At 43.6% G+C, this 19,416-nt stretch overlaps 1 protein-coding gene across 1 annotated transcript in view; it reads right to left on the reverse strand.

Annotated features, from left to right (window-relative positions):
* LOC141148315 (guanylate-binding protein 1-like) overlaps window positions 1-19,416 on the reverse strand; it is a 136,509-nt gene that overhangs the window by 45,664 nt on the left and 71,429 nt on the right. The window contains exons 7-9 of the mRNA XM_073635635.1: window positions 16,321-16,598; window positions 13,952-14,164; window positions 2,601-2,703 (exon numbers count right to left, since the gene is read on the reverse strand). Coding sequence (XP_073491736.1) covers window positions 2,601-2,703; window positions 13,952-14,164; window positions 16,321-16,598 — 594 coding nt within the window. The remainder of the gene's footprint in view (window positions 1-2,600; window positions 2,704-13,951; window positions 14,165-16,320; window positions 16,599-19,416) is intronic.

A 19,416-nucleotide genomic window follows, 5' to 3' on the forward strand; every position in this document is an offset into this window, starting at 1 on the left:
GCTCTGGGTGGACTAAAAGGTTTGCTTTTCCGCATGTTTTTTTGGGTGACGGGGACCAGCCTCGCACTGTATAGAGAGGAGACTATTTGTTTAGTTAGCGCCAGACAGCAAGGATTTAATTTACTGTTTGTTTTTATTTTGCAAACCTCCTGCAAATAAACCTGGCATATGCCAGATTTTTAAGAAAGTGCCTGTTTGCTGACTGTCATTCAGAAAAGGTGATCTCCAATAGCTATAAAGACTATAATAGCTATAATAGCTATAAGACTATAAAGACATGGATGAGCGAGTTTGGGGTGGAGGAACTTGACTGGCCTGCACAGTCCTGACCTCAAACCGATAGAACACCTTTGGGATGAATTAGAGCGGAGACTGCAAGCCAGGACTTTTCGTCCAACATCAGTGCCTGACCTCACAAATGCGTTTCTGGAAGAATGGTCAAACTTTCCCATAGACACACTCCTAAACCTTGTGGACAGCCTTCCCAGAAGCGTTGAAGCTGTTATAGCTGCAAAGGGTGGGCCAACTCAATGCTGAAGCCTTCCCAATAAGACTGGGATGCCATTAAAGTTCATATGCGTGTAAAGGCAGGTATCCCAATACTTTTGCCAGTATAGTGTATTTGACCTCTGTCCATGACCTTCAGGAATACGAAAAGGCCTTTTCCCATGGTGGTCTCCACTGGACTCAATCCCCCAGACCAAGTGGAAGAAAGGGAGGAGGAATTGGAATCTTTATATCCCTTCTGTCCTGCTCCTCTTTTGAGGCCCCCGGTTTTTTCTATTTTCACCACTTTCTCTGAGGATTGCTGTGATTTTTTGACCTCCTGGACCTTGCTTGTTGACCTCTCTGCCTGCCTACCCTACTTTCACTGAAATACCCATAATCATTCTTGGCAATTTCAACATTCCTGTTAATATAACCATTCCATCTGATTCCCAATTCCTCAGTTCAGCATCCTATTTTGGTCTAACACAATAGACACAAACTCCTACTAACTCTAATGGTAACTCTCTTGACCTTGTCTTCTCCCATCCTTGCACCCCTTAAAACCTCACCAACATTCCTTTTCCTCTCTGTGATCACAACCTTATCAGTTTCATGCTCTCCCTGTCTTAACCTCCTGTCTTTATAACTGGCAAACATTTACCTCTAGAAACCTTTGCAACTTTACTTCTTCCCTTTTCTTTTCTGCAACAAACTATCTCTAAGACAAAATCTTACCCCTGTCCTGCCTTGCCCTGACCTGGCCACTTCTATCTACAACAGATACAGTCACTCCCCACGCTACACACAGAATCGGGCCACAACTGTTGCAACCCTGGCAAACGGGCTGCACCAGAAGTCTCAAAAGACATAGCTGTACTCTTGAGCCACTGTGATGTAAAACTAAATCCTGACAAGACTTCATTTTGTATGAACCTACCCTCCAAAAATACAATTCCAGAGAAGCAAAAGACGCAGGAATAGGCACAGGGCTGGCATGACAGGGTAGCAGGGCCAGCTTGCCAGTTAGGGGTTAACTGGATGTTTTGAGTTGGTCAGAGTAGAGGGGGTGGCCAGAATAGTATGAAGCATAGTTAGGGAGAGGCCAGTGTATGGTGCTAAGTTGGAGGTCACCGGACAAAGAAACAGCTACCACCCTCCTGCCCTGTTGTCTGTATTATATTTGGAATGTTTGGGATTTATTGTTGTAAGTTATGGCAGTTGGGATCTTTGGAGGCCTTCTAAAAATAAGACCGGTGTGGCATAGTGGGGAACCATCTTGGTATGGAATCCTCGGGAAGATGCCAGTTAACCGAGGTTTAACTGGGCATTTGGATATGGGTATCAGACTTGGAAGTTGAAGAGTTGTCCCTGAGTCGGTGTGCTGCGACTGGAGACCTGGTGTGTCCCGCTGATACAATATAAATTTGGGGTCTTTTCAGTGCCTTCAAAGATCTACAATATGGTTACGATTGATCTGAAAAAGTATTGTTTGTAAATAATAGGTTAATGGTTTATTGTTAATAAAATGGCCGGTTTGGCCAAGTTTACTCCAAAGGGGATTCCTCTGGTTATTAAGAGATGGTAAACATAATAGTAGGGTATGTGCAAAGGTATTAGGCCAGCTTGCATCTGTCTTACCATAGTCATGCCAAACAGACTCTTTTTTTTTATCACTCTATTTAACACCTACTCATCTAGTCTTCACCAACCTTTCTCTGCCTTTAACTCTCAATTAACTTCCTCCACACACTAACCCGCTAGCTCACTCACTGCCCAGGAGATTGCAATTATTTCAAACATAAGAATAAAACAATTTGATCTTTACTGCCCAGCTATTTCTCCCACCTAACCATGCCTACTATCATATCAATAGTTTCCTCTGTATGGTAACTCTGTAACCATAGAGTAGGTTGCTAAACCTTTCTCCAATTCCCACCTAATCACCTTTCCGCCTTTTTTGAGTTCGGAGGCACTATATCATTTTGCATCCTCCATAAAATCCCCCATAAAATTAATTAACAAAAGGTGATTTCAGAAATAGTGTGCACATAGTTGGGGAAAAAATTGTGTAAATATCTGAAAAAGACTCTGACAGTAACTCAATCATTCACCTTCCTCTTCCTTCTCCCTCTGGCTCAGGGCGTTGTCCTGTTGTAAAATTATGGCTGAATTACCTTCTTTGGACTTTAAGTATTCCTGCAGCACCTCTTCTGCCTGTAAAAGGTGAATAATGGTGTAAATGTACAGCAGGAAATAGATGATCTATAAATTGGAATATCTGGTCTGCAGTCCTGTCCCTAAAACATCAACTGACTGACCATAGACAGACCTTTGGTCACTGAGCTTGCCACAGGTAGTAGATGACATCTCTGTGTACCTTTTTGGGGTCAGCCCACCAAAAAAAAACTTTGTTTCTGAATAATGCAGATTACCTACATTTATAGCTATGAGTACCAGTCTAATGAACATTTTCAAATTAATAATATTAACGATCAGGTGGAAACCCTAAATAGATTTCTGTTGGGGTTCAGAGAGGTCAGTTGAGACCAGTATCCCCACATTGTGTGAATGGCTTTATTGTTGAATATATACTGTTGTATTTTCAAAACTGTACATCTGCATAGTAGACCTCACATGTATTTACCTTAGTGCTAACAATTTTACTTTACTGCATGGCATTCAAAGTAGAACTGTAGAGAGTCTGAGGGTAGGCAGCTGTTGACATAATGTGCAACATATTGACACATTATGAGTGACTAAACTCTTTTTTCCTTCCTCTAGGACTGACAGCTCTGGGTTGTAGAGCTGGGACACATAACATATGCATTTCTGCTGCCACCAAAAAAGGCTTGGTTAAAATATCTTAAAAGTACTTCCTCATAACAATGCAATTTTAGCTTCCCATAGGATGTCCAACCAGTAGTGATTAGTGTTGCTGTTTTTGATATGATTTATGTTTGGGTAAAGATTTCTATGGGTCTGGCATCCTAACAGTGTCCTCTGCCTGCTCATCCCACCCACAATTAATGGATGAGGTTCACAATGAATGTTGCTTATGTAGCTTCCTTTACTGTTTCCTCTTCTCCTGTACCAATACACTTCTCCTCCTTCCCCTCTTGCCCCATCCATGTAACAGAGACAAAGTCTGTGCTAGTTGCTTCTCCATTTCTCAGCCAATGCCCCTCCCCCTCTGGTGTCTGGCACCACCCAACTAGCCTCTTCTTCCTCCTTCTGATCTCCCTGACCCTGTGGCTCAACCACCTATCCCTGAACCCAAGAATCCTTTGTTCCAGCAGGAAGACAATAGGGATGGCATGATTAATGACTGCTTAATCACGACTGACCATTTTTTGCTCCCTCAAAGAGGGCTAAAATGACACACACATCCTAGATTTCTAGTCACTCTTGAGGGGTGAAATGTGCAGGTTCACAGAGCAACTGCAGCTCACTTAGTCAATCAGGTACTCCATGACAGCTCTTTTTTGCTGTGAGAGTGCCCATATAAAGTTAAATTCCAATGTATAGGGATCAGGTGGTTTGGAGGTAGATTGTATTGACGTTGTACTTCTGCTAAGAGAGTGACAGCTGGGTAGACTATCCAAAATAAGAGCATGGTTTCTTGGCCTTACCCAGCAGTCACTCTAAGCCTGAAGAGTTGCTTAGGAAGCATTGCACTACCAGGTTTAAAACGTCGGCCAGGCAAGGAAAGTGTATGAGTTTTTCCAGGTGAAGGGCTGCCAGCAATTTAGACCCATTATGAAAACACTATCTTAGCTTGGGTTTATGCAAGATCAGCCATCAAAGCTGCCGAGTCGCCGGCAGCTTTGTGCCTCTGTGGCAGCAGTTTCCTAGGCAGATAGGTTAATGCTTAACTTGGGACTGTGCAGTTCTGTACATTCTGTGGCACAGGTAGTGATGGCTATGGACCCGCTAAACCCCCTGGACAAATTTGTCTTCCTCTGAGTAGAGACAGCAGAGGCATTTAAAAGGAGTGAAATAGAGGACTAAGATGAAGTTATAGTGGTGGAAGAAGGAACATTGTGGGCCAGCTGCTCTGTCCTCTGGGTCAAGTGGGCCCTCCACTGAGCTAGGTGGCCCAGCCACCAGCCACAGTTGTCTTTGTATACCTCTTTTAACAGATGAGGATGATCTGATACAGCTTCTGAGTGATGGCCACTGCTTTGTAACCCTGTTGTTTTTCAGCACCCTCTCACAGGATGTTGCTGCTGTTCAGCTTCCTCCTCATTACCACCCCCTTCCCATCTCTCTCCTGGTCCATGCCTTCAACCTATGTTAGTTTAAACATCTTTTCATCTACCACTTCCTTTTCCTCTTGACAAGACTCAAGTTTACAATAATCTCCAGAAGGTAGCACCTTTTTTCTGTATGCCTGTGGTTCTCCTCTTCATATATAGCCTGTGGGGGGCTAATCATAGACAATAACCCACACAGTTCTTCCTCCCTTTACTGTTCTTCTTCTCTTCCACTTCAGAGTAAAGTAAGAGTTGGACATTAGTGCAGGTTATTTCTTTGTCCTCTTTCTCTGTCAGAGCACTGAAATTCAATGCTAAAACAGTTCTAAATACTACTCATTGTCAACTGTCTTGAGTTTCTGTGGGATTTGGCAAAATAGACCCTAAAGTTGGTTAATTGCTCCCTGCAAACTGGCTGTTGTGTGCCTGGCAGGAAGAAGAGGAAAAGATGGTTTGAGGTGACCCATGCTGAGTCATCTACTTTACTACATCTTCTTCATTACAACATTGTGTGTAAGAAATTATAGCTTGGTTGTGCTGGAGCTGATCTAGGAGTTAATTTCCTCCATTCCTTACCATACTATGCCTACCCCTGCTGCCCTTTACTTTTGTACTTTTTAATACTAACTTGTGATAAATCAGGCACATAATACTGTATGTATGAATGGTGTTCTGTCACTGTGGAAAGATGAAGGTTAAGCATGGGCCATCACGCAAAGATTCCCTGTGCAGGTGGAAGTCTGATTGCCAGGTGGGTGTTTTCCCCACAAAAAGGAAATCAGTCTGGGCTTCCTTCTCCCCAGGAATCTATTGAAGCTGAAAGAGAGAAGCTACAGGTTATGTGGACACTGTAATGCCCCGTACACACGGTCGGACATTGATCGGACATTCCGACAACAAAATCCTAGGATTTTTTCCGACGGATGTTGGCTCAAACTTGTCTTGCATACACACGGTCACACAAAGTTGTCGGAAAATCCGATCGTTCTGAACGCGGTGACGTAAAACACGTACGTCGGGACTATAAACGGGGCAGTGGCCAATAGCTTTCATTTCTTTATTTATTCTGAGCATGCGTGGCACTTTGTCCGTCGGATTTGTGTACACACGATCGGAATTTCCAACAACGGATTTTGTTGTCGGAAAATTTTATAGCCTGCTCTCAAACTTTGTGTGTCGGAAAATCCGATGGAAAATGTCCGATGGAGCCCACACACGGTCGGAATTTCCGACAACACGCTCCGATCGGACATTTTCCATCGGAAAATCCGACCGTGTGTACGGGGCATAAGAGTGTCTGTTGTGGCCCACTCGGTGATGATCCGATCAAGCTACCACCTGAGAGTATTAGCTGTTGTACTGATGTAAATAAACGCTGTGCAGAGACTATGGATCTGAATGGACCAAAATTATCCAGGAGGCTAACATTTTTTTGTTGTGCTTTGTTTCTGCTGAACCCCTACAAGGGTAAACCTGATGTAAAAGACAATTATTTGATGAAGATTGTGAGGTGGACTGCATTCTTTAAGTTCTACTCTTGATGCTAAGTCTTCATACTATATCTATCTATCTATCTATCTATCTATCTATCTATCTATCTATCTATCTATCTATCTATCTATCTATCTATCTATCTATCTATCTATCTATCTATCTATCTAGATAGATAGATACAATATATAGCATAAAGTTATGTCATGGTTTGATGACCGCCTTCAAGGTGCTTCCTGATTTTTTTTTATTGAACAAAAAAAGAGACAAAAAAACAGTACAAAAAGTAATGATTTTATCAGCTGATTGTTAGCTTTCCAACATCAATATAAAACTGCTGGAAAAGTAGATTTTCTCAAATTTGTTTAACACTACTGTATTAATAAATATTCATCACATTAAAAATAAATGTTGGCTTCTGATTTGGACGCAACCCAAAAGTTTCTATTACTGCTTTATGATCACAGAGGAGCTTGAAAAATATGTCCATTTCATTCTCATTACAAAAGCTAGAATAACAGGAATACAGTTTAATATCAGACAACCAGTTTGGGAATGTTATGTTCCTACGTTGAAAAACAGAGCACTAGGTTCTGTTTCATCAGCACATAACCTATCTGGAACACAGCTGACTCTGGAGTAGGGATGAGCTTCGTGTTCGAGTCGAACCCATGTTCGACTCGAACATCGTCTGTCCGCCCGTTCGCCGAATTGCGAACGATATGGGCCGTTCGCGCCAAATTCGTGTGGCGCGTCATGGCCCATAATTCACTGCGGCATCGCAGTGCATTGCTGGCTGATGATTGGCCAAGCATGCACTATGACCCGCATGCTTGGCCAATCACAGCGCCGCCTGAACAGAGAGCCGTAATTGGCCAAAGCCAAGGAGGCTTTGGCCAATTATGGCTCAGGGGATTTAGTACACGTCCCACACTATATAAGGCCGCCTGCACGGTGGCCCTGTGTAGTGTGTGTTCCGGCGTTGAAAGAGATAAACAGAGAGACAGTGTCATTTGATTTGAGTTACATAGATTAGGCAGAACAGTCAGTCAGTTAGCTGCACTTACAGTGTATTGTGTATATATATATATATATATATGCATCCCAGGTGTTGCATATATATATATATATATATAAACTGTATTCAGTTTAGCTAGATCCGTTCCTGTTATCTTCTTACTGACAGGCAGGCTTGTCTTGTTACAGTATTTACAGCTACCTGAAGAAAATTACTGGTGTTCTTTTGATCATATTAGTATCACAGTCAGGCAGCTAGACTATTTACAGTTAATGCAGTGCGTCCTGCTCACAGTGTTCAGCTAAAACTACAAGTTAGTGGGGTGCGTCCTGCTCACAGTGTTCAGCTAAACCTACAAGTTAGTGGGGTGCGTCCTGCTCACAGTGTTCAGCTAAACCTACAAGTTTGTGGGGTGCGTCCTGCTCACAGTGTTCAGCTAAACCTACAAGTTAGTGTGGTGCGTCCACCTCACAGTGTTCATCTAAAGCTACAAGTTAGTGCAGTGCGTCCTGCTCACAGTGTTCAGCTAGATCCGTTCCTATTATCTTCTTACTGACAGGCAGGCTTGTCTTGTTACAGTATTTACAGCTACCTGAAGAAAATTGCTGGTGTTCTTTTGATCCTATTAGTACCACAGTTAGGCAGCTAGACTATTTACAGTTAGTGCAGTGCATCCTGCTCACAGTGTTCAGCTAAACCTACAAGTTAGTGGGGTGCGTCCTGCTCACAGTGTTCAGCTAAAACTACAAGTTAGTGTGGTGCGTCCACCTCACAGTGTTCGGCTAAACCTACAAGTTGGTGTAGTGAGACCTCTGCACAGTGTTCATCTAAAGCTACAAGTTAGTGCAGTGCGTCCTGCTCACAGTGTTCAGCTAAAACTACAAGTTAGTGTGGTGCGTCCACCTCACAGTGTTCAGCTAAACCTACAAGTTATTTTTTTGCGAGCTCTGCACAGTGTTCACCTAAAGCTACCTGTAAAAGGTTGGTGGTGTTTTCCTGATCCTATCACTACCGCAGGCAGCTAAAAAAGCTACAAGTTAGTTTTTTGCAAGCTCTGCACAGTGTTCAGCTAAAGCTACCTGTAGAAGGTTGGGGGTGTTCTCATACTACAGGCAGGCAGTTGATTTTGCTAGCTGCAGTATCAGTACATATATATATATATATATATATATCCCAGCTTAGTGCAGCTACAGGCCATTAGTATGTCTTTAAGGCCAAGAAGGAGAGGCAGACAGTCACAAGCCAATAAGAGAGGGCAAGCAGGCTCTGTGTCTAGTGCTGGTCATGGAGACGGTGCATCCTCATCAGCACGTGGCCGTGGGACACGCTTGGCCTTTTTTTCGGCAGCTGTCCGTGTTGAGCCGCAACATGTGGAAGACTTGGTCGAGTGGATGACCAAGCCGTCCTCATCCTCCTCATCCTCTCTCACCCATGCCCAGGGTACTTTGTCTGGCAAAGCAGCGGCCTCTTCCCTCGGCTCAATGTCATCAGTGACTCCTTCCCTAGACCCACCATGTCCTCCTGAGGAGTCCCTCGAACTGTTTGACCACAGTGTTGGGTACATGCTCCAGGAGGATGCCCAGCGTTTGGAAGGATCTGATGATGATACTGAGCTCGATGAAGGCAGTAACATGAGCACGCACAGAGGGGGTGCCCAAGAAGGACAGCAATCTGGCAGTCATGCTCCCCCTGCTGCAGCATACTGGCAGGTTTGCTCCAGTGATGAGGAGGGAGGGGATGATGAGGTCACTGACTCAACGTGGGTGCCTGATAGGAGAGAGAAGGAGGAGGTGGCACATCACCAACGAGGAAGGATACCCTCCAGGGGCCAGCCTAAGGGCAACACATTGACTGCATCACACCCCAAAGCTCCACATGTGCAGGGCGCTGCTGTCTCTGCGCGTTATTCAAAAAGTTCTTTGGTGTGGGCATTTTTTGAGACGAGTGCATCAGATCGCACCGCTGCTATTTGCAACATATGTCTCAAGCGTATCTCGCATGGCCAAAACATCTCCCGCTTGGGTACCACATGCTTGACCAGACATATGTTGACCTGCCATGCAGTTCGTTGGCAAGCGTATCTAAAAGACCCACACCAAAGAACAAAGAGGACCTCTCCTTGCTCCTCATCAGCTGAGATCTCCAACCCCACTATACCTTCAGTCCTGCACTGAGAGGAATGAAGGTGTAGAATTAGGTGTGTCACAGCCAAGTACTTGTGGGCAATCTGCTTTTGGTACACCAACGTCAGATTGTACCAGGCAAATTTCCCTGCCCCAGCTGCTGCACCGCCGAAAGAAGTTTGCTCCCAGCCATCCACATGTCCAGCGGTTGAATGCTAGCTTGGCAAAATTGCTAGCACTTCAACTGCTGCCTTTTCAGTTGGTAGACTCTGCCCCCTTCCGTGAGTTTGTGGAATGTGCGGTTCCTCAGTGGCAGGTACCAAAACGCCACTTTTTCTCACAGAAGGTGATTCCGGCTCTCTACCGGCATGTGGAAGGCAATGTCCATGCCTCGCTGGACAGGGTGGTCTTTGGTAAGGTGCATATTACCGCTGACTCATGGTCCAGCAGGCATGGACAGGGACGTTACCTAAGTTTCACGGCGCATTGGGTGACTCTGCTGGCAGCTGGGAAGGATGCAGGACAAGGTGCAGTAGTGTTGGAGGTTGTTCCGCCACCACGCCTCCAAAATGCTAATGATTGTGACACACCTCTCTCGTCCACCCACTCCTCTTCTTCTTCCTTCATGGCCTCTTCCTGTGCTTTGTCCTCGGAACCAGCGGTGCTCCGTAGCCATTCAAGGGGCTACGCAAGTACGCAGGCCAAAAGATGTCATGCGGTGCTTGAGCTGGTGTGCTTGGGGGACAGGAGTCACACTAGGGCAGAGGTTCTGTCAGCTCTGCAGGGGCAGGTTCAGAGGTGGTTGACGCCACGCCAACTTAAGGCAGGAATGGTGGTTTGCGACAATGGCACCAACCTCCTCTCTGCCCTCCGACAGGGACAAATGACCCATGTGCCCTGTTTGTTGGTGGTGCAGTGCCAGGAAAGTCTGTGTGCATTTCCGCCGGTCATATAATTCCAGTGCTTGGCTGACGGACCTCCAAAAGGAGTTTAATCTGCCCAAGAACTGCCTAATCTGTGACATGCCCACCAGGTGGAACTCAAAGTTGGCCATGCTGCAGCGGCTGCACACGCAGCAGAGGCCATCAATGAGTACCTGTGCGACTATGGCACCAGGACAGGGTCAGGGGAGCTTGTTTTTTTTTCCCCATGCCAGTGGGCCATGATCAGGGATGCATGCACTGTCCTGTCACCATTTGAAGAGGCCACGAGGATGGTGAGCAGTGACAGTGCATGCATCAGTGACACCGTCCCCCTTGTCCACCTGTTGGAGCACACGCTGTGTGGAATAATGGACAGGGCACTTGAGGCAGAACAGAGGCAGGAAGAGGAGGACTTCCTTAGCTCTCAAGGCCCCCTTTATCCAGACAGTGTTCCTGCGTGCCCGCTGATCACACAGGAAGAGGACGAGGAGGAGGAGGAGGAGGAAGATTGTGTCAGTATGGAGGTGGAGCCTGGCACTCAGCATCAGCAGCAGTCTTTAAGGGATCAGTCCCAAGAAACACATGGACTTGTACGTGGCTGGGAGGAGGTGGCTGCGGATCATGTCGTCCTTAGTGACCCAGAGGACTCCGGACCGAATGCCTCAGCAAACCTACGCTGCATGGCCTCCCTGATCCTGCAAAGCCTGCGTAAGGATCCTCGTATTCCTTGTATCAAGGAGAAGGACCAATACTGGCTGGCAACCCTCCTTGATCCACGTTACAAGGGTAAGGTTGCAGACCTTATCTTGCCATCGCAGAGGGAGCAGAGGATAAAACATCTTCAGGAGGCCTTGCAGAAAGGTCTGTGCAACGCGTTCCCAGAGACTGGGAGGTTACAAACTCCTGTTTCTGGACAACGTGTTGCTGAGGCTTCGGTCAGTCAAAGAAGGAGCGGTGGAGAAGGTGGCTGTCTGACCGATGCGTTCAGACAATTTTTTGGTCCGCAGCCCCAAGGTATGATCGTTTCCAGCAACCATCGCCAGCGTCTGGTTTACATGGTGCAGGAATACCTAGGGGCAAGATCTGACTTGGACACCTTTCCCACCGAAAATCCTCTGGGTTACTGGGTCTTGAGGATGGATCACTGGCCAGAGCTTGCACAGTATGCAATTGAGCTACTGGCCTGTCCTGCATCCAGCGTTCTTTCGGAACGCACATTCAGTGCTGCTGGAGGTGTGGTAACCGATCACAGGGTGCGTCTGTCCACCGACTCGGTCGATCAACTGACCTTCATAAAAATGAATCAGTCTTGGATCACCACCAGCTACCAAGCACCTGATGCTGATGTAACCGAATATTTTTTTTTTGAAATCTCAGATCCCTTCAAAGACTGCCTATGCTGATGCTGAGTGACTATCCCTGAGTAATTATCCTCTTCCTCCTCAATGATCACGCTGATAGCTTGTAAGAACATTTTTGGTTCTGGGCGCCACCACCAGTGCCTAAGGCATAATTTTTTAGCCCCTGTTAAACAGGGGCGTGTAATTACAATTTTTGATGCAATACTTTGCAGCAGGGCTCATTTCAGCATTCCAACTAGAGTATCTGTGAGGGGTTGCAGTGTTGTGGCACCAGCACCAGTGCCTAAGGCCCATTTTTTCTGCCCCTGTTTAACAGGGGCGTGTAATTACAATTTTTGATGCAATACTTTGCAGCAGGGCTCGTTCCTGTGTTCCAACTAGAGTGTCTGTGAGGGGTTGCAGTGTTGTGGCACCAGCACCAGTGCCTAAGGCCCAATTTTTCAGCCCTTGTTTAACAGGGGCATGTAATTACAATTTTTGATGAAATACTTTGCAGCAGGGCTCGTTCCTGCGTTCCAACTAGAGTGTCTGTGAGGGGTTGCAGTGTTGTGGCACCAGCACCAGTGCCTAAGGCCTAATTTTTCAGCCCCTGTTCAACAGGGGCATATAATTACAATTCTTGATCTAATATTTCACAGCAGGGCCCATTTCTGCACCCACCAAGAGCGAGTGAGGACTTACAGTGTTGTGGCACCAGCACCACCACCACCACCACCAATGGCCCAATTTTTCTGCCCTTGTTCAACAAGGGCATGTAATTACAATTCTTGATCTAATATTTCACAGCAGGGCCCATTTCTGCACCCACCAAGAGCGAGTGAGGACTTACAGTGTTGTGGCACCAGCACCACCACCACCACCAAAGGCCCAGTTTTTCTGCCCCTGTTCAACAGGGGCATGTAATTACAATTCTTGATCTAATATTTCACAGCAGGGCCCTGTGAGGGCTTACAGTGTTGTGGTCACAACAACACCTAAGGCCCAAATTTCTGCTGAGTATATAGGGCAGGCCCCTACTTTCAAACATCTAACTTACAAATGACTTCTACTTGCAAACGGAAGGAGACAACAGGAAGTGAGCTGAAATCTACCCCTAGGAAGGGAAATTCTCTCCTGTAAGAGTTAATATGGGAAAAACATTTCTCCTTTCCACTGATGCTTTCCAATCCTTGTTCCACAAAAAAACCCAAATTTTCAAAAAACATTTGTCATTGGGACAAAAAGTGAGGTGAAATCTTCTGAAGAGGAGGAAAGACAGCAAAACAAATGTCACAGGGGTGATAACCCTTCCCTATGTTTTCCAAAAATCTTAAAAAAGATTTTTTGGCTGGAGCTAAATACGTTAAAAATGTACCCGTTCAAAATTACAAACAGATTCTACTTAACAACAAACCTACAGTCCCTGTCTTGTTTGCACCGCCTGTATACTGCTGTTCAGAGTATATAGGGCCTGGTGGCCCCACACCTTTCCTTATTTTAATTTGGGTGCGGGGTTCCCCTTAATATCCATACAAGACCCAAAGGGCCTGGTAATGGACTGGGGGGTACCCATGCCGTTTGTCTCACTGATTTTCATCCATATTGCCAGGACCCGACATTACATTAAACTGTTTTAAATAAGATTTTTTCCTTTTAAAATGTCCATTTAAAAATGACATTTGGTGCAGGGACTGTTCTAAACATGGGAAACATGCGCCACTTTACAGGCATACTATAGACACCCCCAGGTACGATATTTAAAGGAATATTTCACTTTTTTTTTTACTTTAAGCATCATTAAAATCACTGCTCCTGAAAAAACGGCCGTTTTTAAAAGTTTTTTTTGCATTGATACATGTCCCCTGGGGTAGGACCCAGGTCCCCAAACCCTTTTTAGGACAATACCATGCAAATTAGCCTTTAAAATGAGCACTTTTGATTTCGAACATTCGAGTCCCATAGACGTCAATTGGGTTCTAACTTTCGTGCAAATTTTCGGTCCGTTCGCAGGTTCTGGTGCGAACCGAACCGGGTGGGTGTTCGGCTCATCCCTACTCTGGAGTGATTGCAGTTGAGGACAATAAGATACAGATGAGAGAAGTATCACCTCTATCACTATCTACAGTATATGATCCTCAATACTAATCAATACTAGTCATGTAGAGTATTTTGTTTCATCAGCAGTGGGATTGACACAATGACCTCCCACCGACCCAAGTTTATGCGAGATGTCATCTTACAGAAATCCTACAGTGTAGGGTTGAAATCTCGGATTTAGAATTCTTTTGTAGTGCATTTCTTATTGTCAACTTACCTTTAAACCTTTTCCAGTTTCATTATTGTATTTTACTTCTATGGCCTTCAAATCTTGCTTGAACTTTCCATGTCCTCGAGGCTTATTGTATGCTCCCTCAGACAAAGCTTTCTCAAGGTCCACAGACAAATTCCTAATGAGAGCGCCACATATCTCCTGAGATTTTGTCTCATTCTTGAAACTAAACTCTTTTTTCTTTTTATTTGTAGTTTGCTGAAGAAAATAAACATACTTTAGTTGTGTTAGTTCCTTCCTTCAATTACTAGAGAACCTAATCAAATCAATCAATCAACCATTTGGAATTTAAAATTAGAGCTGATCCCAATATTTGGATAGCAAATGAAAGGAATTTCATGAATTGTGTTGGCCAGAGCTGAATCTAAGTTTTAGTGTGATTTTGGATAGTTTGGATTACTCAAAGGACAAATGGACCAAAAGCTGCTCTAAAGGATTCCCCTGCCTTACATCTGCTGTTGCCTGACTACCCTTGACTGCTTGTGCCTACAGGTTCCACCCTACCATCTTAGTATCCTTGGTAAAGAAAATTTAAAAGGAAGTGGCTCCAGTTGTTTTGTTGTTATGCCATCTAGTAAGGCAAGGCTGCCAAATGATGAGTTTCAGAGGTTTACAAAGTTTAGCCAAACTACAACTGGAAAAAGTTTTCATACGTTTGCTTATCAATATTTAAATATACCAAGAGGTGTCTCAATTTTGCCTTTAAAGAAAGACTACCAAGATGCAATGCAGCCTCTTCACTATGTATTTGCTGATGTATACTGCTGACATGATAAGCAGATAATTGGGTAATGCTACTGAGTGCTACTGAGTAATGTACAGACATACTACGGTTACTGATAAAGCTGTCCAAAGTCCTTTCTGCATATGTGTTCTGATTGGGTGAAGGTATTCAAGAAAGAGAACCTTGATCAGAGCCTGTGAATAGAGATGTACACGCCAAAAAAAATCATTTAGTTTCAGATCATTTGTTAAATTAATCATTTAATTTCATCATTTTCATTATGTTAGAATGATTAATTTTCGGAATTTGTTTCATATATTTGGATTCATTTCGTATATATTCGTTGTTGGAACCAATTCATATTTTCAAAAGTTATTTCAGAAGATTTGGATTCATTCGTAATGTTATGATTTGGAGATTCTGATGTATCCACCTCTATCCAACCCAAACACAATAAGTAGGAATCAGCTTATTTAATTTATACCTTACTGTTTACTATTTATTACAATATGTTTCCATTTCATATGTATTATGTGGTGAATTTTTTATACTTCACGCTACGCTCACTAGAATGAAAACAAATGGATCAATTTGGATCATTCGGTAAGTTGTTACGTTATTCCGGATGCTTCAAACATAACCAAAAGGCCCAAACTTTTGGATGCTTTAAACATTACAAAAAGGCTCAAACTTTTGGATGCTTCAAACATTACCAAAAGGCTCAAACTTTTTGGATTCTTCAAACATTACCAAAAGGCCCAAACTTTTGGACACTTCAAACATTAATAAAAGGCTCAAACTTTTGAATGCTTCAAACATTACCAAAAGGCCCAAACCTTTGCATCCTTGTCATCTGAATGAAGCAAATTAATATGAATTAATTTGTTATTTTCATTATAATTTGTTTTAGATCTGTTAAAATTCACTACTATTAGATTCAGAGATTTGGATACATCTGTATCTCAGAATAATGAAAATTGTGTCTGAATTTCAATTCATTACGAAATGAATCACACATGTCTACCTGTGGAAGCCTCTTAGTTTTATTATTTCCTGATGCAATGGAAGAGTATAGTTCTGTGGGTGGAGGGTGGTCAGGGACGGAGGAAAGTTTCAACTAAAAGAAGAGGAATCAGCACAGCAGACACGTCCTAAGTTCCCATGTGCAGATTTTTGCATTTATAATTTTAGCTGCACTTAAGCTTTTATTTTTTATTCTTTAGTGTATTTTTTATCATGTTAAAATAAAATTAGAACTAAAGCTCTCTAGGTGCAGTGTTAATGTGCTCATCAATTGTTTTCAGCCAGATAGGATGGTATCAGAAGAGTGTGCAGCACGTTCCCTGCTCCTCTAAGTAGGGTAAGAAGGGAATGTTACTCTCATTCTTTGCCTGTGGAGACCATTGTCTTTATACTGAGTCAGTAGCGTAATCTCCCCCTGTGTATGTTCAGCACAGCAGCAGTAGTATAAGCAAAGTGACAAACCATTTTGGGGAGCTATGTGCCTTGCTCTTTATTGTTTTATTATTTCATTGTACTCTATGTGAAATGATTCAGTATGACTTTTGAGATGGGATCAGTCATGTTATACTTTTGAACATTACGCTTATATTCCGACAACATTTCTCACCAGAAATTCTTTAAGGTACCGCTGATCATCATCCTGGAGGCACCTTGTCAGGAATATTTTTCGTGCTTGGTCCTCATATTGTCTGCTTATATCCAGGAACTGACTGAGTGTTTCAGTAGGGAACACAACTTTGTTCATCTTGTCCTCATAGTGCTGCGTAGCGTCCTGGACAGACATTTTGTTCTCTCCTTCAGCCAGAGAAATCACCGCCTCCTCCATGCAAGCAACTTTAGAAGAGTTTATAGTTTCCGTGTAAATTTTTGCCAGTTCACCCAATCCTGGGGAAATTAGAAAATAAATCTTCAAATTTTTTTTATGCCCAACTTCTGCCAAAATTTTGAGTATGGAAGGGAAAGAAACTGCTTTAACTCTTTAATACTACTAGCAGATTTCTCTTTACTTCCTTTCTCTTTTGTCCAAAAAGAAAGTGAGTGAAAATCTCCCCCCACTTCCTGTCCATTTGATGAGTGTCAGAACAGGAAATGCGTGAAAATCTCCCCACTTCCTGTCCCTTCGATGAGCATCAGAACAGGAAAGGAGTTAAAATCTCCCCACTTCTCATGTAGGGCAGGGTTACAACTTCTGGCAGGGTTGTATTTCTGTCTGTGTTTGCACACAGACCAGACAAGAAGAGAGTTCCAATCTTTGGAAGACTAAAAACAAAGATTTGGCTTAGAATGGGCTTTAAATGACAAATAAATCCACCAATCAAACTGTTTCCCAAAACAGTTATGCCGCGTACACACGGTCGGACTTTTCGTCTACAAAAGTCCGACAGCCTGTCCGACATACTTCCGACGTACCTTCGGCGGACTTGCGGCAGACTTTCTTACGAACGGACTTGCCTACACACGACCACACAAAAGTCCGACGGATTCGTACGTGATGACGTACACCGGACTAAAATAAGGAAGTTCATAGCCAGTAGCCAATAGCTGCCCTAGCATGGGTTTTTGTCCGTCGGACTAGCACACAGACGAGCGGATTTCGGGGTCCGTCGTACTTACGACGTAAAGATTTGAAGCATGTTTCAAATCTAAAGTCCGTCGGATTTGAGGCTAAAAAAGTCAGTTGAAAGTCCGGAGAAGCCCACACACGATCGGATTAAAAGCCAGCTTTAGTCCGTCAGCGTCCGTTGGACTTTTGTAGACGAAAAGTCCGACCGTGTGTATGCGGCATTACAGTCCATGCAGTCCTCAGTGGACAGCAGGGTTTAGTTGCACTTTAACCACTTCAGCTCTAGTACCTGTATACCTATTATGGACCAGAGCAATTTTTAAAATTCCAGTATGGGCCTGTTTATATATCTATAGCCTTGTCATTACTTACAGTCGAAATCATGTCTAACGCTAACTTTTGTTAAATGGTACTTTTTCCTCCTTGCCTTTTCTTTAGTCTGGTCTGGTCTTGTGATACCGCAGCTCTGGATCCCTTGTGTCAGCGAGTGGCAGCTGCAGGGGAGAGGAGGGAGCATGGACAATGGATGAGCCATGAGAGGGTGACGTCACAGCTCCTGGAATTCCCAGCTGTTGTTGATCTCTCTCTTACATAAGGGAGCCAGGGCTGCAGTATCATGTGACCGGACCAAACTAAAAGAAGTAAATATACAGATCTTTTTTTACACATGGTAGGCAGGATTGGTAGGAGAAGAGGGTAGGAACATTTTTAAGAATTGTGTTATGCCGCGTACACACCGCGATTTTTCCATCAGAATAAACTCTGACGGTCTTTCCGACGGAGTCCCGCTGAAACGGACTTGCCTACATAGGATCACACCAAAGTCCGTTCATTTAGAACGTGGTGACGTACAACACATACGACGGGACTAGAAAAAGGACGTTCAATAGCCAGTAGCCAATAGCTGCCCTTGCGTCATTTTTGGTCCGTCGGAATAGCATACAGACGAAAGGTTTTCCCGATAGGAATTGATTCCATCGGAAAGATTTAAAACATGTCCTATTTCTAGGTCCGTCAGAATTTTTGAAAAAAAAAAGTCAGATGAAGCCCACACATGATCGGATTATCCGACAGAATGATTCCGTCGGACCTTTTCTGCCGGAAAGTCCGGTCGTGTGTACACGGCATAAGGCTCACTACTCCCTTAATGGGCCAGCACTAAAGACATTTTTGGCCAGGAGAACACCAGTGAACTTGTGAAGTTTTTAAAACAGTGTGGCCCCATGATGGAGACATTTCTTTTTCCATTTCTATTTAAGTAGTTAATTTTGATAAATAAAAGTTTTGTCTCAAAATCTAGAACACCCGGTTTTATCCTTTTTGGGATGATATGAAATTTTAAGGTATATGAGATAGATTTTTTTATTTTTATAAACAGATGTTTTTATTTTGTTAAGTTTAAGGAATGTTATTTTTGTCATTAGTTTAAATCATAATTTAAAGGGAAATGCCACAGTTATGCCCCGTACACACGGTCGGATTTTCCGATGGAAAATGTCCGATCGGAGCGTGTTGTCGGAAATTCCGACCGTGTGTGGGCTCCATCGGACATTTTCCATCAGATTTTCCGACACACAAAGTTGGAGAGCAGGAGATAAAATTTGCCGACAACAAAATCCGTTGTCGGAAATTCCGATCGTGTGTACACAAATCCGACGGACAAAGTGCCACGCTTGTTCAGAATAAATAAAGAGATGAAAGCTATTGGCCACTGCCCCGTTTATAGTCCCGACGTACGTGTTTTACGTCACCGCGTTCAAAACGATCGGATTTTCCGACAACTTTGTGTGACCGTGTGTATGCAAGACAAGTTTGAGCCAACATCCGTCGGAAAAAATCCATGGATTTTGTTGTCGGAATGTCCGAACAAAGTCCGACCGTGTGTACGCCCTATAAGAGTATATAAAATATTTCATAAATTGTCTATACCCACATTTTCTTTTCTGGACCATATATGATTCACCTATTTGTTTCTGAATATTTCAAAACATTTTTCTTTTTTGTAATATTTAAAAATGTAATAAACTGAGATGTAACCAGAAGTGATGTTCCCTTTTGTTGAATTGTGTTAACTTTGCAAGTAACTAAGTAACAGGTTTTCAAGTTGATTCAATTTGGTAGAGGGATATCCTATTTTTG

Source organism: Aquarana catesbeiana, linkage group LG06 (genome assembly GCF_042186555.1).
Source record: "Aquarana catesbeiana isolate 2022-GZ linkage group LG06, ASM4218655v1, whole genome shotgun sequence".
Taxonomy (NCBI): domain Eukaryota; kingdom Metazoa; phylum Chordata; class Amphibia; order Anura; family Ranidae; genus Aquarana; species Aquarana catesbeiana.